This window comes from Lynx rufus, unplaced genomic scaffold (assembly GCF_022079265.1).
Source record: "Lynx rufus isolate CCGP_SWC_20201006 ecotype Redwood Valley unplaced genomic scaffold, mLynRuf1.p SCAF_11, whole genome shotgun sequence".
In the NCBI taxonomy this organism is placed as follows: domain Eukaryota; kingdom Metazoa; phylum Chordata; class Mammalia; order Carnivora; family Felidae; genus Lynx; species Lynx rufus.
Window position 1 is genome coordinate 32495963 of NW_025814825.1, and position 25669 is coordinate 32521631.

The 25669-nt window shown below is 42.3% G+C and overlaps 1 protein-coding gene across 4 annotated transcripts in view; it reads right to left on the reverse strand.

The window, feature by feature from the left end:
* Nucleotides 1–961: 961 nt before the first annotated feature.
* The window catches only part of HTR7 (5-hydroxytryptamine receptor 7), an 88416-nt gene continuing 63708 nt past the window's right edge, over nucleotides 962–25669 (reverse strand). The window contains exons 2-3 of one of the 4 annotated variants that reach the window (XM_047073155.1): nucleotides 12971–13729; nucleotides 962–1548 (exon numbers count right to left, since the gene is read on the reverse strand). In XM_047073155.1, the coding sequence (XP_046929111.1) occupies nucleotides 1524–1548; nucleotides 12971–13729 (784 nt within the window). In that variant the 3' untranslated portion in view covers nucleotides 962–1523. Of the gene's footprint in view, nucleotides 1549–4840; nucleotides 6561–12965; nucleotides 13730–25669 lie in introns of those variants that run through there. The other 3 variants (XM_047073157.1, XM_047073154.1, XM_047073156.1) reach the window with 3 other exon arrangements.

Consider the following 25669-nt stretch of genomic DNA (forward strand, 5'->3'; position numbering starts at 1 on the left):
ATCAGCTACATGATTCAGTTTGTCAACATGTTTGGCAATAGTAACTCTCAACTCGTGGCACCCAGCTCAGCTGGAGCAGAATCACCTGGTAGGTTGGCTAAAGACATTCTTCACCCTGTGCTACACCCCACAACATAATGAATCAGAATTTCTGAAAATGGGGCCCAGGAGTTTTCATGTTTAACAAGCTCCTTAGGGGCGCCCGGCTGGCTCCATCAGTAAAGTATGCGATGCTTGATTCTGGCTTGTGACTTCAAGCCCCATGATGGGTTACCTTAACCTAACCAAAAAAAACAAGCTCCCTAGATAATTCTTACTCAGAGTGAAGTTTAGAAGATATTGAGTGTAAAGCAGAAGGCAGAGTAGTCACTTGATATTACCCTTAGCCTTTCCTATACCACAATCTTTTGCCTTTAAACTATTATTGACCCTGTCAAAATTTAGTCTCTTTCTTTGCCCTATTCAAGAACAATCTGGGGGGCACCTGGGTGGCTCATTTGGTTGAGTGTTCGACTTCAGCTCAGGTCATGATCTCACAGTTTGTGGGTTGGAACCCCACCTTGGGCTCTGTGCTGACAGCTCAGAGCCTGGATGGAGCCTGCTTCGATCCTGTGTCTCCCTCTCTCTCTGCCCCACCCCTGCTTGTGCTCTGTCTCTCAAAAATGAATAAACATTAAAAAAATTTTTTTTCAAAAAAGAACCATTTGATTAATATAATCATTCTAAAAATTAAATACCTTTCAGCGCCTTCGGGTCAGCATTCTGGATTCAATTTAATTGTAGATAATGAAAGAGGAGAAACACAGGGGAAAAGTTGAGTTATTTGAGTTGAGTTACTGGAATGCTCTGATTCGCGAGCGGAGGTCACGCAAGCATTAGTCCTACCCCAAGCGTAGTTCTTAGAAGGAAGCTGCTACGTGTAGTCCCCCCACCCACACCCCCTACAGCCTCCCTGCACCACGCTCACCACGACATGCTGTGGACAGGCCTTGCACACAGTGTCCTGCACACGTCATGATTATGCTCGTCATTTCTCAGTCCGGGAACCGTCCGGCTGTCCCTAACCGTATGCTTTCGGGGGACGACGGCCAGTGTTGACTTTTTTTTCTTGTTCTCCATGTTATGTTTGTTCTGACCGTATTTCCTGAGCTGCATTTTTAGGTCTACTGATCCTAATATGAAAAAAACTGAACTTATATTTTATATTTTCTTCTCACTTTTCTTGTAATTCATTTTTATTGTAGTTTGCAAACGCACAGCTGTGCAACACATTTTTTTAAATAATGCTTCCCGAAAGATAGCTTGCAAAGCACTGCCGTCCACCACGTTCCTTTAAACAAATTGAGACAAAACACAGCTCTACTCCAGCATGTTCTCACCTGCTAAACAGTAGGGGGTTGTCCTAGGTCACCCATGAGCTTCCTCTAGCTCTGCAGTTCTCTGTGGATACAGTTATATCTCATTTTCCTACAGGTGACAAACTTTTATGTTCCAAGTGGACTTCCTGCTGTCCGGTCGCTCCTCTACACCATCTCTCCCACTGTGAGACTGTGTGGGTTTAAGGAATAAAGAGCATTTTAATAATAGCGCAATCAAAATGTAATTAACAAAGGTAATTTGGCACCAAAAATATTATGTAATACACATCAAAGATAAAATCTAGATATTTTTACCATCTGCTACTTTGGATTCTCACTTCTCTCCTCCACTGAGATTTAAATGTTCGTATCCATATATTGAAGTATGCATTTCTTTCTGGATCTCCTTGTATTTGCCTCATCATCATATGTCTCGCACTGGATTTTAATCATTTGTGTCACATGAGGCTTCCTTGCTAGATTTTTAGCTTCACAAGAATGGAGATCATCTTTGTCTCACCACTAGGTCCTAGGGTTCGGTCTCTGACATATTAATAAGTATGTATGGGGGCGCCTGAGTGGCTCAGTCAGTTAAGTGTCCGACTTCAACTTAGGTCATGATCTCGTGGTTCGTGGGTTTGGGACCCGTGTCGGGTTCTGTGCTGCCAGCTCAGGGCCAGGAGCCTGCTTCGGATTCTGTGTCTCTCTCTCTCCCAAAAAATGAATAAATATTAAAAAAATAAAAATAACTAAATAAATATGTATTGGAATAAGGGAATGAATGGAAGAATGAATGAATTTCTTAGTGGTAGAACCATGGATCAGGCTTTCATTTCTTTATAGTCTTTATATTTCTTGCCCATTACTTTTTTTTTTTTGGTTCTATAATCTCTGAGCATAAATTTTATAGTTTGAACAGAATCTAAGATTTCAGGTGTGTTCAGAGAGCCACGGTTACAATATCTCTTAATTCCCTCAACTCAGCATTTTTTTAATGCCAAATCCCCAATACAATTGTCTGCAAGTCCTATTCTGATGGCCGTCAACCTCTCACTTCCTGCTTCAGATTAGCTCTGTGAATTTTCCTTTTACATTTTTTATTGTAAAAAATTACAATAAAAAATATTACATTTTATTCCCTGCCGCTTGTACTGCATAAGCAATTTTTTTTAAAAAAAATTTATTTAGCCAGCAGGGGCTTAAAAAGCAAAGTATTTTAAGAAATTCTTTCCTGCTCCAGAGAAAATGTGGACAAAGTAAGTTTAAAGAGAGATCCAGTTACGTCAACTTCTGTCTCTGAGAATTGGATCCCCGGAATTGGTTCTCCAGGTCTCCCTGCTTCACACCGAATGTCTGACCAGGTTTTCCTTTTTGGATCTATACGGCTTGGATTAAGTAAGGGATGACCTCACAACATGTATTTCGTCCAGTGCTTCCTCAGCACGCTGACCCCCTGAAAGTTGTGGAATGTCTTCTTTGTGTGCTGGTAGGGACCATCTGGCGAGCTGTACATAAACAAGTTTCAACATATGGGCCATAACACATACGTGGCTCTGCTCTACTCGTGCAGAAAATTAAGAAAAGGTTGCTCTCTTGACACGAGAAGTTCATGTAAAAGAAGGAGCACCATGCAGTGGAGCGCCTGCCCTACGCTGCACACGGGAGACCTTACTTCCAGCCCCTTCTGTCCCACTCACGGAGCATGTCACTTGATCGCACCAACTTTCCTTGACTGTCTCCTCCGAAAATTAAAAAGGAAGCCAAGGAAACTCTGGCCTTCCACTCTCCCTGTCCTTTCTCTCCCTCCTTTCTGTCCTTCTTTCCTTCCTATTAAGAACATTTATTACATGCCTCCTATATATGTTGCAAGCACAATGCTAAGTACTGGGCACATTGGTGAGGAAAACAGACACGGTCCCTGCCCTTGAAGAATTACTAAACCATGATGGAGACATACATTAAATAAATCTTTGAAAACAGGAGAAGTATTCTGAATAGAGGGGGAAAGCGTGTGTGAAGGTCCTGGGATGGGAAGCCTAGACTGTTTAAAAAATGCAGGATTTATGGGGTGCCTGGGTGGCTGATTAGGTTAGGCATTCCACTCTTGGCTTTGGCTCAGGTCATGATCTCACAGCTAGTGAGTTCGCGCTCCAGGTCGGGCTCTGTGCTGACAGTAAGGAGCCTGCTAGGGAGTCTCTCTCTCTGTTCTTCTCTCTCTGTCCCTCCCCTGTTCACGCGCTCTCTCTGTCTCTCTCTCAAAATAAAAAAATAAACTTAAAACATAAATAAGTATAAATAAATAATGCAGGATTTGTAAACATTTCTATCCATTAAGTCGAGGACTCAGTTGACAGTCAAAATGCCGCAAGGAAAATTCCTACCACCGCCAGATGGCAATTCAAACAATCATTACATTAGCATAAACTATCTATAAAATGGCCTGAACTTTCTATTCATATGGTTGATATCATGCCTGTAATCAATGAATCTAATAAAACTCCATGAAAATATGATCATCGAAAACACATACACGCATCTCAAGCACATGAAACTGTGGTAAAGGCTTTAAGAATTATGAAACGGTTTCGAGAAAACCTAGGAACTCTATGAGTACCCCTGTTTAATATTTACATAACAAAACTAAACACGAGGTAAGAGACATTCAGTTACAGCTTATGAGCACTGTCCTTCCCGAGCACCATTTTGCAATCCCCAGCCTTGCAGGGTGACAGCTGACACTCTTGAGTGAGTCGAGAGATAAGTCCTAACAGTCATTCTCGCTGAACAGTCATAAATATGGGTACAGTGCTTATCTCAGTGATTCTCCCAATTCTTGGTTAAAACAAAAGCTGTGCCTTTGGCACAAACGTTGTCCTGTGTGGAATAGTATAAATTGTTTGATATTTCTGTCATTCTCTCTCGGTTTCTCCCTTTCCCTTTCAATTGGCCGCCATGCGTGTAAAAGCACATGTGGCCAGAGAGTTCAATCACCAGGCATTCAAGTCAGGCATGATAAAGAGCCAATGTGAATGTCAGAATTTCAAAAATTAAACCCATTTGAGAACCTGAATCAATCCAGTTAACCGTAATGCCTTGTCTTGTGCTACAGGAAGGAAACCGGTCATTCCTTCCAAACTGCCGTGGCCCTCCCTAAATGATATGGTGACCATCTGAGGAACATCTACCTTCAACCTGATGGCACACTCCTTAAAAGTAAGGACTTGCACTATTCATCTTTGATCCCTCTATGTCCACCATGCTGAATGTCGTAGGAGCCCAATAAATGCCCATTAATCAAATCAAGGACCCAACAGTCATTCGTAAAAAAAAAGTGACAAGTGACATGCAGTGAATTACAGACTGTCTTAACTACCTGTTAGGATTTCAGCAAAACCTACAAAGCTTGCCCTTTTGCGAGTCTACAGACAGCAATATTTATGACAGCAGACCTTCAATTAAAAATCATTACTTAAGTTCCTTTATTACAGCTACAAATAAACTTTATTTGATGTAATGTAATAAAACATTTTCAAATTTAACAACATTTATCTGACCAGAATCAATAATTTAAATTATGAATGTAAGTATATACAGTCACTTTAGCAAATCTGCGGTTCAGGAATTTGTACAAGCTTTGTCTGAAGCCCACCTCCCCTTCCAGACCCTTCTTTGTGTCTGGTGAGATGCAACGTCAGTGAGAGCGGAAGAAATCCATAATCCACGTTATCCACGTTACCCGCGTTGCCCACAATCCAAATCCATAATGCCACATTTTCCAGTGAGAGAACAGCCACATTTCTTGTAGGAAAATAATTTTCTCTGTCAGTTCTCTTTTATCAAATGAAGGTTTGTGTTCACTCTTTCCCCTCGGAGGTACCCTTCTGATCCGCCACCTTCCTGTCTCATTACGTATTACATAGTACCGTTAAAAAAAAAAAAATACCATCCACAAAGGGGCCTCTTCTGTTTCCTGACCTGCCCTTAACATCTACCACTTTGGGGAGAGAGAGGAAAGAAGAACAGAATTGGCCAGGCACACATTTGTTTTAGGATACAGAGAACACAAAAAACAAATCCTCCTGAAGGAACGGAATGGTATTCGGAGTGTTTCCCAGCAGCGGCCCCAGCGACATCCAACTCGCACCATTCACTTTAATACAGGGCTGCCCAAGAAGAATTAACATACTGATGCTCTGTCTCTGAAAGCATCAGAACCTTTCATGGAAACCCCATTATTCCCACACTTCCTCCCCAGAAGAACACAGTTATGGACCAGCCTGGGAGCCCACTGCATCGGTGAGAACCCGAGGGCCAAAAGTTCTGTGCCAATAACCGTGCTTGTATACAGTACAGTTAGGTAGCACTCCCTCTTCGTCCAGGTACACATCCTTCCTCTCAGAAGGAATCCCCTTCATCTCTCAGGACCCTTCAGAAGAAGTGTGAGTGCAAGAAAAAGCTTTATTCAGGTTTTAGGATTCTCTCCATCCTGAGATCTGTTCCTGAGTTAAACCGTGACAATCAATGAGTTAACAAAGAAAAGTACATTGGTAGGGAAGTGACAGGAACCCTGCAAAAAAAGCAAAAACTATTTGACAGAAGCTTTAAACCAGACACTGCTATGGGAAATCATTTATATTAGCTGATGACGGAATTCTGTTTTCTAACACAGACATGCAACATATTCAACACTACGCTTACCACAGTTTGCTTGGAAATACACCCTTCTGTCCTACCACAAAATACATTCTGTCTCGTGAGTGATTCCTGAATATTCACCACAATGCCTAGACTCGGAAGCATGGGAAGTGAGCATTGGAACTTTCTTCTGTTTGTATGGACTTGGACACACGCACAGCACCAGAAACTGTTTCCTTTCTGAGACTCAACTCTGTTTGTATGCTTTAGTGCTGAGCCGATCTGGCTGTCTTGAACTGAGCACTATTTTCATTGGCACACAAGAGCACTGATCCACAGAAAAAGAGGAGAGGTCACCATCTCCCTCCTAATATGCTTTGTACAACAGATCACCCTGCTTGTCACGTGTCAGCCATCCCAGGAAAGGACAAAGCCACGCTCCATTCTGCAGTCTCAGCAAAGGATTGCATTGTTTCCACCTCTGTCTTGCCTGGTTTATTTCGTCTCCGCTATTCCGCTTTTGATCATGAATCATGACTTTTTTTTCTACAGTAGTCAGAGTTTTGTCTATAAAGAGAAAGAGAGAGAGAGAGAGAGAAGACAAGAAAATGATTTAGCAGAACCATAAATGTGAGGTTTCGTTTTGTGGTGGGTGGATTCACTTTTTTACAGCATTCAGTAATTTGAATCAGTTACGGCTTTTAAGGGGTTAGAGGAGCTTTTCTAAAAGGAAAGAAAGGGTGCTGTGGCTCTTTTCATAAATTTTATAACTTCTATAAGTTGCTGGGGCCTTAATATATTTGCAAATCAGCCCCGGATAACCCATTTAGACATTCACTTCGATAATACAGCTGTAGGCAAAGATGCCTCCACTCTCGAAAATCCCTGCAAAATACTATTGTACGTGCCCCGCATGAAAAGGATAATGATGACCGCTTATGAGAAGTGTCCCTCCCTTCAAGCCTAGGGGGGTGCTTCATAGAAAGACAAGTGTACAGAGGCCAGGAAACCCCATCTCCCTCACCTCCTTCCTCCCAGATTCACGGAACTGGCATGAGTCACGGAGGAGTCTTGGCCAACAGCTGAGGACAAGACTCTTTCTCCTTGGTGTAGAGCCACATTCCCTCCAGGTCCACACTCCCCTAACTCTTTACCTTCAAAGGACTCAACTTACTGAACACCACATGTGAGCTTGAGACCTAAGTCTATCTGGGTTGTGGGGACCGGCCCTGCAACCCTGGGCTTTGCCTCCCCATCTCATCGACAGTGCCACTCTCACTTGGTTCTCAAAACTGGGCAGATGGGTTTGCCTGGTGACAGGCTCAGTTTCTCCAGAAGACACCGTCTCTTGCTTTGTCCGTCACCTCACGGAATGGTGCCTAAAGAGAAGCGCCACACTTCAGCTCAAATTCGCAGCCCTAGGCTCCTGGGTTTGTGGGAACAGGCACCGGAGACAGGCCATGTCCCTGATGATGCTCCACACCTATTCTTGGCCTGGGGCCTCGGCTGGATCTCAGCACAGAGGGGAGACTGCACTTCTCTGCAGCTCAGCGCAGCTCGGCTCACATCGGTTCGTGAAACGGACCGAATCCCTCCAGTCCTCAAGCCATAGCACCATCTCCCAGGCCCCCCTTCCCTTGCCACCCGCCTACCAGCCAACTACCAAATGTTCAGACATCCTTGGCCTCTTTCCTGTCTCAATACCACCCTTCTCATGTGGGCCCTTGTGGCAGGAGACCTCACGTTCATATTGGTCTCTTAACCCGTCTCCCGTCCTCTATTGTGAAGCCCCATCTACACTGCAGTCCTGCTCTCACTCCTGTTCGAAAGCCTTCATCTCACCTCCTACCCGCCTGGACCTCCGTGCTGACTCTACCCAGCTCCCAGGTAGTGCTGAAGACCTGCCCCAGTTTCCTTATCTACCTCCCTCCACATCTGTGTCCCTGTGTCTACACTGTCCCGTCTGCTATGAGTAGACTCAGCCCTACTTCCACCCCTGCCATTCCTCCTTGTTAAATTCCTGCTCTTTATTCAAGGCCCACTCCAACTACCACCTCTTTCAGGATTCCTCTCCAAAACATTCCCCCAAGGCTTATTTTTCTTGTATACCCATCTGTACCATTCGATGTTATTTGGTGCAGTGTGTATCTACTCAGAAAACAAAACAGTATGTTAGAAAAAGCACGAGAGGCCAATTGCCCGCCTTTCCTATTTTAATTTTTTTTAAATGCTTGTTTCTTTTTTGAGAGAGAGAGAGAGAGAGAAAGACCGAGCATGAGCGGGGGAGGGGCAGAGAGAGGGAGACACAGAATCTGAAGCAGGCTCCAGGCTCTGAGCTGTCAGCACAGAGCCCAAAGCGGGACTCGAAACCACAGACCTGAGCCGAGATCATGCCCTGAGCCGAAGTCGGATGCTTAACCGACTAAGCCACCCAGGCGCCCCATTGCCTTTCCTATTTTAAAGAGATATTGCAAAGTTAAAATGCAGGTCGCTGCCAAAGCATGACACAAACAAACTGTTATTATTACTAACTGATGATTTAATAAAGAGCCAAATTACAGTTAGTTAATGATGAGGAAACTACTACCATGGGGGTGGGGAGGGAATCCCCGAAACAGCAAACTTTTTGTTCATTTCTGCCATTAAGGCAACGTCCCACCACAGAAACCCAGAATTTCAGGGCCTTCCAGTTTCCACTAGGATCCATTTTGTTGTTTTGTTGTTGTTTGTTTTTTGTTTTTGTTTTTATCACTGGTTTCCATAAAGAAAAAGCAGAATCACCCTGAACTCCAAAGCCGCAGCGCTAAGCGTGGGGCAGCAGAGACAGAATTCGTAACAGGAACCCAAGATTATTCTGCTATCGCTCACCACTGAAATCAACAGGATTATAAAAGTCTGTTTTGAAGAGAAAGACACTATGATCACCAAGGAGAAGAAGGGAGAGGGGAAGGAAGACCTACGTCAGCACAACTCCATGAAATTCCTTTATATGGAAGTATTTCATACGTTGCTTTTCCATATAGTTCACCATAATGGTGTCTAAGAACCAAAGTTGTCACAACATGACACGTAAAAATAGTTGACGGCGATTCAAAGCAAATCCATAGATAAGGTTGTCAAATTAAAAAGAAAAACAAAAGGATCCCTGCTTGTGTCACAGTATCACACTTGGTTTTGTATAACCAGATTCGGACACTTGTGAAAAGGGGACAAAGGTTATAATTTAAAAGTGAATTAAAATTACCAGCGAGGCACACAGAGCTTTTCTCTCTATCCACTCCCTCCATCAAGGAAGATTCCCTACTGCCTGTTGGACTCCTGACTCTTTTGTTACACTGATCAAGAAAACGGGAAGAAATGGGTAGGTATCTGGAAAGAGCAATACACAATCTAGTAGACTGTTTACACCGAGAAGGAAGAAAACTATTATGCAGGGGAAAAAAATAGAGCCAAGAAGGCAGAGTTAGAACGAGAGTAGAACCCAAGCAGCCAGAGGAGGAAAGGGCTGGAGAGACTGGAGGGAGGAACCTTGAGTCTACAGGCTGGCCAACAAGTGTAGGTGCTGAATAGAAAGGCAGGGGGTGGAGAGAGGATCCTGAGAAGGTTTGCTGTGAGCTATGGATTTGACACTAATCGTTGTTCCAGAAACTCCAGGAGAGTTATGAGTTGTTTGGGTCATCCAGCTAGTGTGTGCCTGAGCGCAAGCGTGCAGTGTGGACTGCACGCGGTACTCTGGTTACTAGTCTCTTACTAAACACCACCGCCACATCTCCTGCCACCCTGGCCCACCGGACTGTGAGCTTCCAGAAGCAAGGCCCGCTCACTTCCTCATCTTTCCATCCCCCGACGTGCCTGGCGTCATGCCTTGCACAGAACAGGCCTCAAATGTTTCTGGAGAAAACCAGCCACTGGAGAGACTTTACTTCCAGCCTCCACCTTCTGACTCATCTCACCTTGTGTCCCTGGATCAGTCTGTCACTTTGATGATTCCCATTCTCCTATTTACAGAGATTCAGTCAAGAGCTCACGGCTGTCCACACTAGGGCTTTGCAACGTGAGCATTACAGAATCGAGGGTGGGGTAATTCTTTGCTGAGGGAGGCTGCCCTTGCATTCCAGGATGTTTAGCAGCATCCCACTAGAGGCTGGTAGGCCCTCCCCTCCCCCAACTGTGACAACCAAAAATGTCTCTAAACACTGTCAAGTGTCCCTTGGGGGCAAAACCAACTCTGGTTGAGAACCACTTGTCTACACTAAAACCCCAAATTCCTGGGGCCAGAATGGAAGAGCCTTCATAATTTCATCTCACGCTACCTTTGAGTTGTCATCTCCAAATCTTGCCCCAGCCCAGTGCTCGGCATCAGCCAGACTGTCCTTTGCATAAGGTCCCACACTGCTGCCTTTACATTTCTACTCTCCTTTAGCTATAAATGCTTGATTACTTTCAGAGACATACATGAGACCACATCCTCCGAGGTCTTCCCTGGTCAGGGTTAGGGTGAGCTCTCGGTTATGTTCCTCTGCTTTGAATCCCATAGCTTTTCCTGTTGCCACCTTTCTGTCGTTCTTACTACGAACAGGATGAGTGTGCACACGTGTATGCTTATGTTTGGTCTGTCCAATAGAAATATACACAGGATGGGAAAGATCATGCATTTTCTACATCCTTCTCAATGTATGGCAGAGTTGTGAGCAAGAACTTAAAAAGGAGCCTTCCCACATTGGGTGGACTAGAAAGCTGCCTGGTATACATCTTTTCAATCAGCAGCTATTCCAACTCTCTTATTAGAAATTTCCTGAAGTTGGGGGGCGCCTGGGTGGCGCAGTCGGTTAAGCGTCCGACTTCAGCCAGGTCACGATCTTGCGGTCCGTGAGTTCGAGCCCCGCGTCGGGCTCTGGGCTGATGGCTCAGAGCCTGGAGCCTGTTTCCGATTCTGTGTCTCCCTCTCTCTCTGCCCCTCCCCCGTTCATGCTCTGTCTCTCTCTGTCCCAAAAATAAATAAACGTTAAAAAAAAAAAGAAATTTCCTGAAGTTGGGGCACCTGGGTGACTCGGTCAGTTGAGTGTCCAACACTTGATTTTGGGTCAGGTCACGATCTCATAGTTAGTGAGATCGAGCCCCATATCAGGCTGAGCACTGATAGTGCGGGGCCTGCTTGGGATTCTCTCTCTCCCTCTCTTTCTCTGCCCCACTTCCCTCTCAAAATAAATAAATAAATTAAAAAAAAAAGTCCTGAAGTTAATGGATATTTAGGCCAATTATTCCAAATGATTTTCAGATTCTATAATTATAAATAAAATCAGTAACACCAAATCAAACAGAGAGAGATGTAATGAGAGGATAGTGATTTTTCTTAGACCAGGGGACAGCAAACTATGACCTGTGGGCCAAATTCTCCTGGCTGCCTGTTTTTGTAAATAAAGTTTTACTGGTACAGGACCATGCTCATTTGGTTACTTATGTCTATGACTGCTTTCTCACAACAAAGGCAGAGATGAGTAGTTTCAAGAGACCTACAGCTGGCAAAGCCTGACCTACTTACCATCTTTTTCACAGTAAAAGTTCACTGGCCCCTGTCTTAGACTAACAGGAAAACAATATCCAAGCCTCCATAAAAAGCTATGGACCCAGAGGCAAATATGTTCTGTTAGTGAAGTCAGAGAACAGTGGAGCTCCTAGAAGTTTTTAGTCATTGGTGGTGGAGTTGGCGGTGGGTGGCAGGGGGCAGTGGGGAGGGGGTGTATGCTAGGTTTGGAGCCTCTGGCACTTTGGTGTCCTCCTGGAGCGGGGCTGCTCCCCCGAGACAGGTGGGAGCAGGAGGAAGGTATCCTTTGCCATGGTTGTTACACATGTTCATATGTGTATATGTTGTCACACGTATTACATAAAGGAATGTAATATATGAAGAGTTCACGGAAGTCAGATTAAGATGATGCACTAGCTCACTGGGGGGCCACCTTAGTCTCCAGCTCTGTTACCTCGTCTGCCAAATGAAGGGCCTGGGCAAGATGGCCACGGCGGCCCATGGTTCTCTGGCTGCTCCCTCCCTCCGGGTCGGGTGAAAAGTAGCGCCTCCTACTCTCCTGTCCGACACTGCTCTGCTCTCTCTCTCTCACCAGTACCTTCCATCCTCTCATCCCAATTTCTTCGCCCCCCCCAAACAGCTTTCCCACAGGAGGACGTGGCCACTGCCCCAAATTTAAAGCAAAATCGGGTGTGGCCAGCTGAGCGCCCTAAAGAACTCCACCGTCTCCTTCCTGCTTTACGATGCCAAACTCACCAGGTGCGGGCTGCGCAGGAAACACCCACCTCCTTGTCACCGCTGGCCCTCTGCAGATCCCCTTTCAGATCCCAGCACCTACTGCAATCGCTCCTGGGAAGGTCACTGAGGCCTCCTAGACAGACTCAGCAACATTATGGGTTCTCTCCTCCCCCGAAAGGTGGGCAACGCTTCCTAAAAGCTCTGCAGGCTTTCAAGACTCGGCCTCATCCTGGCACGTCCCCATGCTAACCAATCTCCTTTGTCCCAGGCTGCTTCCTTTTAGCCTGTATGAATTTGCTCCCTTTCTCAAACGACTTTATCAGCCAAGGATGAGGTCATCAAAACAGCTTTACTGGATGGAAGAGAAACAGCAATGAAAGCAAGAGTGTTACGAGGATGGGAGATCCGGGACACGATCTGGATGTTGTTGATGGGAAAAGGATGGGACACAGCACCTTCCTTGTCCCATCACACCGACTGCAATTCGTCAACAGATCAGTCCTGTCTTCCAGTCCCGCAAAGCACCCGACTTTGGCTCTGGGGACTGGGAATTCTGTTGGGCGGAGGACTGGAGTTCACGGCATTCGCAATTCTGACCCGATCTGCTTGGTAGAACATCAACCAGCCCTCTGGGATACGCTTCAAGAAGTTCCATAAAAGGGGTGGGGGGGGGTGGGGAGGGGGAGAAAAGGAAAACAGTGATAAACGACCTTACAGCACAAACTCAGGTCTCTCCGGCCTCTCGGCGAGCTTCAGGGCCTCATGCATGCCTGCGGCCGAGAGCTTGCGGTTGATATTCCGGTACTGGCACTGGAGCAGGCTGCGGTAGGTGGTCCTCAGGTCCCGGTTGAAGAAGGCATATATAAAAGGGTTAATGAGGGAGTTTGCATAGCCCAGCCACAGAAATGTCCTCTCCACCCACAGCGGGATGCAGCTGCAGGCGGTGCCGCAGATGAAGGGTCTGGCCGTCGAGAGGAGGAAAAACGGCAGCCAGCACACGGTGAACGCCCCGACGATGATCCCCAAGGTGGTGGCTGCTTTCTGCTCCCTCTTAAAGATGGAGATGTTTTTCCTCTCGTGTTTGAGGAGTCTCGAAAGGTTGGCACACTCCTCCACCTCCTTCTGGAGCTTCACCATGCCGTTCAGGGAGATGATGCTGTCGGGCTCCTCGGGGCGAGGGAAGCCGGGGAACTTGTGCTTGGCGGCGCTCTTGCGGGCGGCCTTGTAAATCCGGTAGTACATGAACAGCATGACCGACATGGGGATATAAAATGCCACTGCCGTGGAGTAGATGGTGTAGCCGAAGTCCTGGCTGATCAAGCACACCTTGTCATCGTTGACGTTCTTAGCCCATCCGAAGAGCGGCGGTAACGTGATGGAGGCAGAAAGAAGCCAGACGGAGAGAATCATTTTGGCCATGCACTTCCCATTCTGCCTCACCGGGTACGTGAGCGGCCTCGTGATCCCAAGGTACCTAGGTGAGAAATGGAAAGCGGACATGTGACCCTGGGATCCCACCTGAGCAGCGAGAAGCACGACCAGCCAGGTGTTAGGCTTTACACGCGGCAGTCCGTTCCTCGGGACAGCCCTTCGAGGCAGGCACCATTATGCCCATTTTACAGAGAGGCAAACTAAGGCTCCGAGATGCTACCTACTTCTTTCCAGGTCACAATTAGCCCGAGGTACTGCCAGGGGTCAGCGTGGGAGCCCTCTATGATGCCAGGCCATGCTCTCCTTATCCTTTGCAGCCTCTCCTACTCCACACAGTCAATGAACTAAAGATTAAACATCCGCCCTCCCCCCGCCCCACCGCCACCAAAATCAGCTGGGAACAAAATGTCAAGTCTGACGTGGGATGTTGTGACACATCCTCACAAATTAACCAAGGTCTACCACACTCTGATAGTATACACCCACTGATCTCCCGGGTTGTCTTAATTCAGACAGGCTTTTAATTCATTTTAAGTTCCCCTTTGCACTGTAGCAAAAGCATTTCCTAAGGATCACAGAGATTTGTGAGATATTAAGGAAATCCTAGGGTTTTGGAATGCAAAGCAGCAACTGATCATTTTTTATGCCCAGAAAATTCTCACACAAGAGTGATTTCAGAAGAACAATCTATAAAATAAAAACAGCCTACCTCGTCTCTCCTCTCCTGAGAAGGATCACAAAAAAGGGGCACAATTCTGAAAAATATGAGGTAAAACCAACGTTTTTTCTGTGCTTAGTTCTAGATAGAGAATAAATATTTCTCCGTCTCCGTTATCAAGGATTTCCAATGCAAAAGAGACTCAGCAAACAGAAAACATACACAGCAAGATGTTTTACCAAATGTTTAATGGTTTTCAGCTTTCCAAATTTGTTTTCTTCTCTGTATTTAATGGCCTTAGCTTCTATTTGGAGGAGGATGCAAAGAGCCCGTAAGAAGCCAAGACAGGTAAAAGCTGATCATTTTGTTGGTTTTTTATTTCATGGATGTATATTAAAGATGCACTCTTCACACATGAAAAGGAAGGGTACAGAGTCCCCCAACTTACCAACAGGTTATTTTCTGAAAGTCTCTCAGTTGGTAGGTTGAAATTTTAAAAATAATTGTTTTGTGCTAGACATAGCCTCACGTGTTTTGCTTAAATTACCCCACAAAAGTCAAAATCATGCTTTCCCAATGAAAATTAGCATCACTGCAGCACTTATAACAAGTTAAAACGGAAACATCAGTAAAGAGGAATCGGCCATATTTGCTTATTCGTCGAGAGTATTTATTCACTCCTTCCACAAATATCAATCGAGCTCTTTCCATATGCCAGGTGCTGTCTTCAAAGTTGGGGATACGGCAGTGAATAAAAGAGACAAAAATCTTGAATGCACTTGGGGAAATCATGTTGGGTTGAACAGGAGGACTGAGCCTCGTGGTAATATTGAAGGGACTCCTGATTCTTTCCAAGGATTCGGGTGTTACTGGCACGGCTTCTTCATTTCACAACCTCTAGGTCCCTTTCCCGGATAAAGCTAACCCACAAGCAGTATCCCTAGGCTTCTCAGGCAATGTTAGGACTAAGTTTTGGCTCTCAAACAGAATGAAGGACGAGAAACATGGAGGTTTTCCTGAGAATGCAAGAATTAGAGCTGCAAAGGAGGGAAAGAGAAAATGAGGCAGGAAGTAGGCAGCAAGGGAGGAAGAGGGGAAAGAGAGAGCAAGGAAGGGAAATGCGGAGTAGCCTTTGCCATTTTGGAATTATCTGAAATTATCTGAGTTTTAAGCTGTGGAGAAAAACTTTAAGACGATAAAAAATAAAAATAAAAAAAGGTAGATGAGGAAACCCCTGAAGAAAGGTGTTGGAACCAATTTCTCTGGTTCAGGGTTTTCCTGCTGCAACTGCTTTGCAGACCTCTGTCTTCATATCTCATATTTGCTCTCTAACAACTCCTGTGGATGTAGCCTTTTGGCTTCTTCCCTGTTTCCCCACTCCCCCGGCAAGCCTTTGCCAGGACTTGGATTTTGATTTGATTATCTTCTCTCTTTGCCTGTAGCCACAGGCAGAAGCTGCTTGTTTCCAAGCCTGGATCTAGCCAACCCAGGCAGGAGGTGCAACAGGAGACCAGTTCCTACAGTTCCCCAGGTGGCCACCAGATGGCACTGTCAGACCATCTTACACCTACTTATGGGGGGAAGGGGAGGGGAGGGGGTTGGGATGTGGGTAGTTAGGGCAGGTAGGTGTCTACCAGAAGGAGGAAGTAGGATCACTCTCAACAAGAAAAGTTCTATTTTATTTGTGGGGTCATATAAAATATTAGCAAGCCTGGAATTCACAGCCTCGTAGACTCCTATTCTTGAAGAAGTTGGTTCAGTTTTCCCTTCCATTCTTCCCATAGTCCTTACTTAAACAGGGAATTCTATCTTCAGGCTTAATTAAATCCAGCCTTTCTTCTGCTCACATAAATAATATGGAATTCACAAAGATTATACCTGAGAGATTGAGTACCAAGGACATCTCACAATATTAAATAATCTCATAAGCACAGCATGCTTATTCATTCTAATATACTTAGTTTGACTTATACTGCATTTCCATGACGGGGGTCAGCCCACATTTGGTCCTTCCTGGAGGTACAAATTATATTGCATAAATTCCTATTTTAGAGTCCATTCTCAAGTCATGTCCTACACTAAGGCAATTATATTTACTTTTTGAGTCTCCTGGGTACCACCTGGTGAGACTTTTGAAGGCTAAAATCCACCAAAAGATGATTTAAAAATATGTATGAGTGCTCATTAAAGTGTCTGGAAATAAAATAAATAAACAAAAGTCAATAGTTTTTTTTTAATTAATTAATAATTAGAAATATTATGAGAGGAAATAACTCTATTCAAGACAACAATCAACTAAAGTATCTAGTTAAATGTTTTAAATGCCAGAGCCTATATGAAGAACACATAAAATGCTACTGAAAGACCTAACTAAAACTAAAACTCAGTATTATAAAAGTGCCAATATTCCCTCAATTCTACAACTATATATAATTTTACAAAAATATGTATACAAAGAGTATACACACACACACACAAATACGATTATACATTAATATTGGACAACTCTACTTGAAATTTCCAGCAGGGCTTTTCTTAATTTGATCAAATGATTTTTAAGTTCATCAAGTAAACATGGAAAAAACAAAATCTGAAAAAGAAGAAAACTGAAGGGATACTTATTCCATAAAAAAAAAAAAAAAAAAAAAAAAGTATAAAGCCGGGGCACCTGGGTGGCTCAGTCTGCCTTTGGCTCAGGTCATGATCTCAGGGTTTGTGGGTTAGAGCCCTACAATGGGCTCACTGCTGTCAGCACAGAGCCCACTTTGCATCCTCTGTCCTTCTCTCACTCTGCCCCTCCACCGTTCATGCTCTCTCTCAAAAATAAATAAAATAAGAAAGAAAATAGTGTAAAGCCACAGAAACAAAACACAGTAATAGTTATTCAGAAATAGGTCAACTGAATAGAACAGAGCTGAGAAATAGATTCAAATATATAAGGGAATAATGTAAGAAAATGAGTCACTTTAAATCAGCAGTAAATTGGGTATGTGTTCTTGAAGTCTGACAACTGACTAGCAATGGGGGTAAGTAAAAATAAAACTGGCTTATCTTTCTCCTTACTCAAAAATAAATCCCAGATGGATCAAAGATTATCATGTAAAAAAATTAAACTCTAAGGCTACTATGAGGAAATATGGGTATTTCTGCAATCCTGGAAGGAAAATCATCATTCCTAACTATGATACCAAAGCTTAAAACTACGAAGTGACACAGTAATAAACTTTGGACAAAAATTTTATATACAGAATAAAAACAAATAAGTGACATTTAGTTTAAATTAAAAATCACTGTGTGCGGAGTTAAAAGTCAAACGACAAACTTGGAGTCCAAATAAGAAAAACTCAATATTCACAGATCTCTTACAGGTCAATGAGAAACAGGCAAAACTATCCCAATAAAAATACTGAAGGGGTTAAACAAAGAAGAAATAGGGATATCCAACAAGCACTTGGAAATATGTACAATTTCATTCAGAATCAAAGAGATGCACATTTTGAAACAATGACAGAATTTTTGGCCATTTTTCAATTCTTAAGAAAGACAAAATCCAATATTGAGAAAGTGTAAAAAAAAAAACACGCACTCTATCATTTTGCTAGGAGGAGTTGCTACTGAGATAACCACTCTGGAGGGCTGTCTGGGAATTGATATACATCGGCATTTACCTCTCGGCTCAGCAATCAGGCTTCCAGGAATTTAAGAATATAACTGTACAAGTGCAAAGTGATAAGTGTGCAAGAATGTGAACTAAACACATAACAGGGAGAAGCTGCAGTATAAATGTCTATCAATAGGAGGTTAAATTAGGGAGTATATGCATGTATATATAGATACATGGATAGATATGGATAGATATGGATATATAATGTAACCACTAAAAATTATCAGGTACTATTGACTGACATGAAAGCACACAAAAGTGGATAGAAAACAATGTCTAGCCCTAAAAGACAAGTAACAAGTATTAATTTTTTTATGTAAAACTAGGTGTGCGTATGAGTGAGTGTGGGTCAGTATGTGTGTGTATACTGAGATGTCTAGAAGAAAATCTACCAACTATAAATGGCACTTTTATCTGAGTTATAGAAATTTGAGTAGTTTTAAATTTTTTCTTTTTCCTTTTTTTTTTCTTCTTTTTTTTGGGGGGGGGGAAGAGAGAGAGCGGGTGCACATGTGAGCAGGAGAGGGGCAGGGAGGGGGAGAGAGAGAGGAAGAGAATCTCAAGCAGGCTCCACACCCAGCACAGAGACCAAAGCAGGGCTCGATCCCACCACTGTGAGATCATGACCTGAGCAGAAATCAAGAGCAGCTGAGCCACCCAGGCGCCCCTCTTTGTACTTTTCTATGCTAAATGTTTGTTAACCATATGTAAAAGAAAGGAAGGAAGGAAGGAAGGAAGGAAGGAAGGAAGGAAGGAAGGAAGGAAAGAAAGAAAAGAAAGAAAGAAAAGAAAGGAAAGAAAGAAAAGAAAGAAAGAAAGAAAGAAAGAAAGAAAAAGAAAGAAAGAAAAACCATTTTGATTCTGAGAATACAATAAAAGATTAAGGAGGATTCTGTGATTCCTAAGTCACCTACGTGATTTTGACAATACAGATGACCTGGTTCATAAAATCTTTAAAAAGCTGATAATTAAATCTTATATTGTGTTCTTTGATTAACTTTCCACAAGTGTTTTATTACATTCACAAATTCACACAAAGGAAACAGAACTCACCAGCATTCAAAATCCCATAATTAGTATATAAAGTAATACTGGCATTCAAGGAAGTGTTTGTCCAAATTATACATTCATTCTCCCAAATCTTGTATAGTATAAGTCTTACTTTTGGGATTGGGGGGGGGGGGTGGTGAATGACGCAATCTAGATTGATTCTAAATATTCCCTAATATGCATAGTTAATATTTGTCATACTACCTTTTATGAACATTTATGCTCACTGTTAATTAGAAAGCAGGGTGCTTATAAAGCCTTCAGAATTTAACTTTAAAATGCATACAAATGTGAAAATACAGTAAATCTCAGAGACAAAGTCGCCAAAGTATTATATAATTGAGAAATGCATGCAACTCATAATAGGGGCTCTACTAAAGAAGGGGTTTGTAGAAAAAGAGGGTTAGGGAGTTATAATCTAGGGAGGGGGATTAGAAAGCAAATTAACTCTGCTGCCTGTCTTCCATTCTAACTGTATAGAAATTATAGATAATGGTTCTTCAATTAAAGGGCTTCTCCTGAGTTTTGCTGCTATAGAATAATAATTTAGGGGGTAAAAGAAACAGGATAGAATTACACATCAGGGAATGTTAGGCTTAAAAGTTTTGCACATTGAGGACACCAATTCCATGAGAACTCTCCTCCTTACAGGTGAAACCCATAGCCTGTCTCAGTGGTTCCCAAAGTTGTCAGAACATCAGAATCACTGAGAAGTTTTTGAAACATACAGATTCCCAGATCGCCATCCATAAACTCTTTGTTTTTAATTTTTTTTAAGTTTATTTTTCGGCGGGGGGAGGAGGGGCAGGGAGATAGAGGAAAACACAGAATCTGAAACAAGCTCCAGACTCTGAGCTGTCAGCACAGAGCCTGACCTGGGGCTCAGACTCTGAAGGGGGAGATCATGACCTGAGCGGAAGTCAAACACTTAACCGACTGAGCCACCCAGGTGCCCAACACAGATTCTCTTCCAAGAAGGTCTGGAGGCTCAAGGTTTTTTTGTATTTAGGGCTGTTCTGTTCTTTATCCCCACTACTGCTCTCAGAGTAGCCTACCCTTGTTCAATTACAGACTTCACTCTTGTATGAAGGACTTTACTTTCGCTTTACATATTTCACCTTAATGGTTTGCTTCCAGTTTGGCCCAGCCAGACATCATGAATCACATCTCCATTATCCCAGCTGTTACTTCTGTCTCCCAGTTGTGTGCTACATGCAAGTGAGATAAGCATGGTTTTTATGTCTTAATGAACTTGTGGATTTTTTCAAATGCACAGTATATAGCAGGGTTTTGTAAACCTTTCGGACAATAAGAAATAAGAACAAATATTTCTTATAAGAAATATATTTTCCACAGTCACTCAGTACACAGAGACTTACGTATACAAATAAGAAATTGAGGCATACATATGTATACATACGTAGGTATGCAGACATAGACCTGCATATGTTTGTATATGAAATTGAAACAAAAATTTCACAATACCAACTTACCATTATAATTTGCAATTCACTCTCTTCCATGCTGTTCTACTTCAGATTTTTCATATGTTGGTCTTAATGCACTCAACTGATTTCATGACCCAATAATAGATAATGACTCAAAGTTTAGTAATTACTGGCCTTCGATAGACATACGGAAAGGCGTTAAATATCACAAGTCATCAGGGGAAATGGAAATTAAAACTCACTGAGATACCACCAGCACCCATCAGAATGGTGACAATTAAAAATGATGATGACAATGATGGTAAAAATTGCAGTGCTAAGAGTTTTGTGAAGACAGGAAGCAACTGTCATTCTCCTACATTGCTGGTGGGCATATAAATTGATGCAGTAACTTTGGGAAGCTATTTTTTAACATGTATTAAAGCTGATTTTAATCACACATAAATATATATATATATGTATATATATATATGCTATATACACATATATATGTATATATAGGTTATACATAAAGCTTATATATATATATATGTGTGTGATATATATAATCTCCAGCAATTCTTCTAAGTATACTATGAACATTCATCAAAACACCAAAATACCTGCATAAGAATGTTCATAGCAGCACTAATGATAAGAGCCCCAAATGAAACCAACCCATTCCACAGGAATAAAATAAGTTCAATTCTACAATAGTAAAATGGGTATGTAAATTGTGGTATATTTATACAATAAATTCTATAAAACAACAAGAGTGAACCAACCAACTACTGCTTAATGCACCAACATGAATGATTCTCACAAACATAATATTGAGCTAAAACAGCGAGAAAAAAAAAAAGAACACACATTTCAAAAAAAAGGCAAAACTAACCTATAGTACTAGACACGAGAATAGTGGTTACCTTGAGGGGACGGGGGATGTTAATGAGTAAAAGGGAGCCTAAGGAAAATTTAGAGTTCTGGAAATGTTCTACTTCTTTATCTGGGTGTGTTACATAAATACATCCACTCTGTAGAAATGAAGTGAGCTGTGGATCATGATTCTGCAGTGTTGGGAATATAAATAAATAAGGTTAACATTAAAAATTAAAAGTAAAATTTTAAGATCACATCAAACTTACCATTTGCCATTAACCTACATGTTGACCTGTTTTCTAAACTGCTGTTATAATGGGGTTCCACTACACTTTTAAACCATTTTCATCAGTGTTTCCAGGCTGTAATTACAGTCAGGACCAGTAAACATTCTAGATTCTAGATTCCCCATTGTGGCCTCAGTATTGAGGAAGAAAACTGGGCGGAGGGGGTGGGGGGGGGAGGAAAAAATACCAAAAACACCAATAAAATTTGGAAACGGAATAACAAAAGCTTTCTCTTTGAAAAAGTAAATTATAAGAAATGATAGTTCCCTGTAGGGAGAAAATTAGGCTTAATTAAAATAAAGCAAATCACTTAAAGCTAAAAGTACTTTTTAAAAATTCATCTATTGTATTGGTTTGCTGTCGTTACATAATTAATTACCACAAGTGAGTGGCTTAAAATAACACCAAATCAGCAGGTGTTCTCATAATTCTGTAGGTCAAAAGATTGGACACAGCTCCACTGGGTTCTCTACTCAGGGTCTCATGAGGCTGAACTCAAGGTGTCGGCTGGGGCTGAGGTGTCATGTGAAGAGAACTCTTGCAAGCGTTCATGGTTGGCAGAATTCACTTCCTGGATGCTGCAGAACGCATAAAGGTTGCATCCTCAAAGCCAGCAGGAGAGCACCTGCTACATGTCTCAGTCTCTCTGATCTTTAAATCCTCTTTGCAAAGGGCTCACCTGATTAGGTCAGACCCGCTGATATTGAAGGGAAAGGAATTATACAGGGCATACACACAAGGAAAAGAGAATCTCGGGGCCATCTTACAATTCTGCCCCCCACCGATACTCAGTGATAACAGAAGCTAAGGATACAGAAAAATTTCCACCCAGTGAGCTCAACAGAGATCTATTTACTCCTTACTCAAGCTGACACAAACCTTCCACTGAGACTAATCTTGTCTGTACTCTATTATAAGGCAATTGTTTTCTGCTGAATTTTCCATCATTCAATGCAAAAAAAAACCAAAAAACAAAAACAAAAAAAAACACCCCAAACATAAGTTTTCTCTTACCTTCAACTCAATTTTTAGCTACCTAATATGTAACACTCTTTGTCTATCAAAAACTACCTAACAATTTTTTTATAATTACATAAAGTCATGAAAATAAATAATGCAAGAGATTAATAGTGACCCCTGAATTATGCTTGGTGTTTAATCACTTCAGTTGTGTCGAACTTACACTAAAGTCTGAATTTTCCCACTGAAGTCTTATTCCTCAGAAAAAGAGAGAAATGGAAAGGTAAAGAGTGAGCCAAAATTTTACCAACAACAATAAAACAAAGGAATGGCAAAAAACTTTAGTTAAAACTTCAAAAGAGTACAGGCAGGGAAAAAATATGTATTTTGTTTTATGATAGTACTTAGTGGCTTCCAAGTGCACACCACCCCACAGAAGCAGTATTGAAGAAAAAGGGTAAGTGAATAAAATCCTTAAATTTCTGACCAGGATTTATTTGAAGTAAATTGAGGTGACGAGGAGCCATTGTAAGGTAAAGCCATGAAAAATCATCAACAAGGGGAGCCCTGACATATCGTTTTAGCAAAGGTGAGAAGGGGCACCAAAATTTGTTATCTTTCAAGGCACTGAGGTTGAAATGGGAAATACGCCAAGGTCCATAAGGTGGGTAAATCCTTAGCATGCATAGTGGAATGTGCTCTGATCGGGACCTTTAATGAGGATTCAGAATAAAGAACAGTCCTCCACTGAGGCCTTTTTCACTCAGCTACAGTGAAGTCCAGTCCCTCCCCCTCCCCAACCCTACACCCTCAGGCTACAGAAAAGTAGGTACGATGAATAGGTTAAAGCTTAAAGCAAGGAAAATAACTGCTATGGAATGAGGCAGAACATCAAGGTGAATTCAACTACATGATGTTAGAACAAACATTAAGATTTAAATAACTCACATTAAGAATGAGCCAAATGGGAAAAAAAATGTTACAGCATCTATACAAACATACTACAATAATAGCAGTGAAAGAAGAAAGCAAGAGAACACACAAAACTGTTGAAAAGCCAAACGAAAAAGAGAGCATACCCTTATATTAGAAGCAGTCTTCTTAGAAACACTTTTCATTGTAAAGGACCTCAGTACAGCTGACCAAGTACAGCTGACCTTCGAACAATTCAGGGGGTAGGGGTGCTGTCCCTCCATGCCATCGAAAAGCCATATTAACTTTTGACTCTCCCAAAACTTAATTACTAATAGCCTACTGTTGACCGGAAGGCTTCTGGATAACATAAAGAGTTGATCAGCACATATTTTTTTACGTAATATGTATTATATACTGTACTCTTAGAAAGTAAGCTAGAGAAAATAAAATGTTAGGAGAATCTCATAAGCAGAGAAAATACATTTACAGTATGTACTGTCTTAATTTTTAAAAACCCATGTATAAGTGGACCCACGCAGTTCAAACCAGTGTTGTTCACATATATACGTAATCACTAAAGCAGAGACTCAAAGATGAGAGGTTGAAAACAGCAGAATGAGACAGAAAAAGAGACTGTCATTAAGGAAATAAGCTGAGGTCAAAACACCACCAGTTCAGGTCTAATAGATAAATCAGAAGCAGCTAGGAATAGAATAAACACACTTGAAAAGCAGATCACTGGCATGAAATGAAGGCTGAAGGTAAAATAAAACAATGCAGAGGGAAAAATTTATTCATGGAATTAGAGGGAAGATGATAGACAAGGAGGACACACAAAGATAATACAACAGAAGGATAACTGTGCTCCCAAAGAAACAAAAGAACCCAACAAACAAAATGACAACCACAAAATGTAAGTAGAGGTGCAAAATGTAAAAAGTACACAGGGATACAACATGGGATATTTTCCTTAAATCCATGAAAGAGGTTAACATCATGATCAGAGGGAGACACAACACAGCTGGAAAAAAATGGCATAGAATTATCATTAACAAGACCTAGCCAGGTAAAGTTATTGAACTTCAAGACACGGCAAGATGTGGGGCGCCTAAATGGCCCCCCAGTTAAGGGGTGGACTCTCGATTTCGGCTCAGGTCATGATTTCGCGGTTTGTGAGATGGAGCCCCACTTCAGGATCCACGCTGACAGGGCACAGAGCCTGCTTGGGAGTCTCTCTCTCCCTCTCTCTCTCTCTCTCTCTGCACCTCCCCCACTCACATTTGCACTCTCTCAAAATAAATAAATAAACTTAAAAAACAATAAAAATAGGGGCGGTTGGGTGGCTCAGTCAGCTGGGCATCCGACTTCGGCTCATGTCATGATCTTGTGGTCAATGAGTTCGAGCCCCCCGTCAGGCTCTGTGCTGACAGCTCAGAGCCTGGAACATGCTTTGGATTCTGCCTCCCCCTCTGTCTGCCCCTCCCCCACTCGCACTCTGTTCTGTCTCTCAAAAATGAGTAAACGTTTAAAAAAATTTTTTTAATAAATAAATAAAAATAAAAATAAATAAATAAAGACATGGAAAGTTGTATGCAGGCATCTACAATGTAAAAAGAAATTAAGAAACATCTGAAGGGAAAACAATCAGGCAGATTCAAACATCATCGTTCCATAATGGAACATAACACAAAAATGCCTAGAAAGATGTGAGTGTGCTGGGGTGCCTGGGTGGCTCGGTCGGTTAAGCGTCCGACTTCGGCTCGGGTCATGATATCACAGTCTGTGAGTTCGAGCCCCACATCGGGCTCTGTGCTGACAGCTCAGAGCCTGGAACCTGCTTCAGATTCTGTGTCTCCCTCTCTCTCTGCTCCTCCCCTGTTCACGCTCTGTCTCTCTCTGTCTCAAAAATAAATGTTAAAAAAAATTATTAAAAAAAGAAAGATGTGAGTGTGCAATAACGTTATACCTATTATTTAATGTTATAAAGTCAACAAGTAGACATTCGCAAACATGAAAGAATTTGGGGAATATGGTACCCATAAATTCATTTCGGGGGGATGGGGGATAGGACAAAATTCATCAACCAAAAGATGAATCAAAATGAAGAGAACCAAAGGAACCATGATTATCACTGAACCTGTTT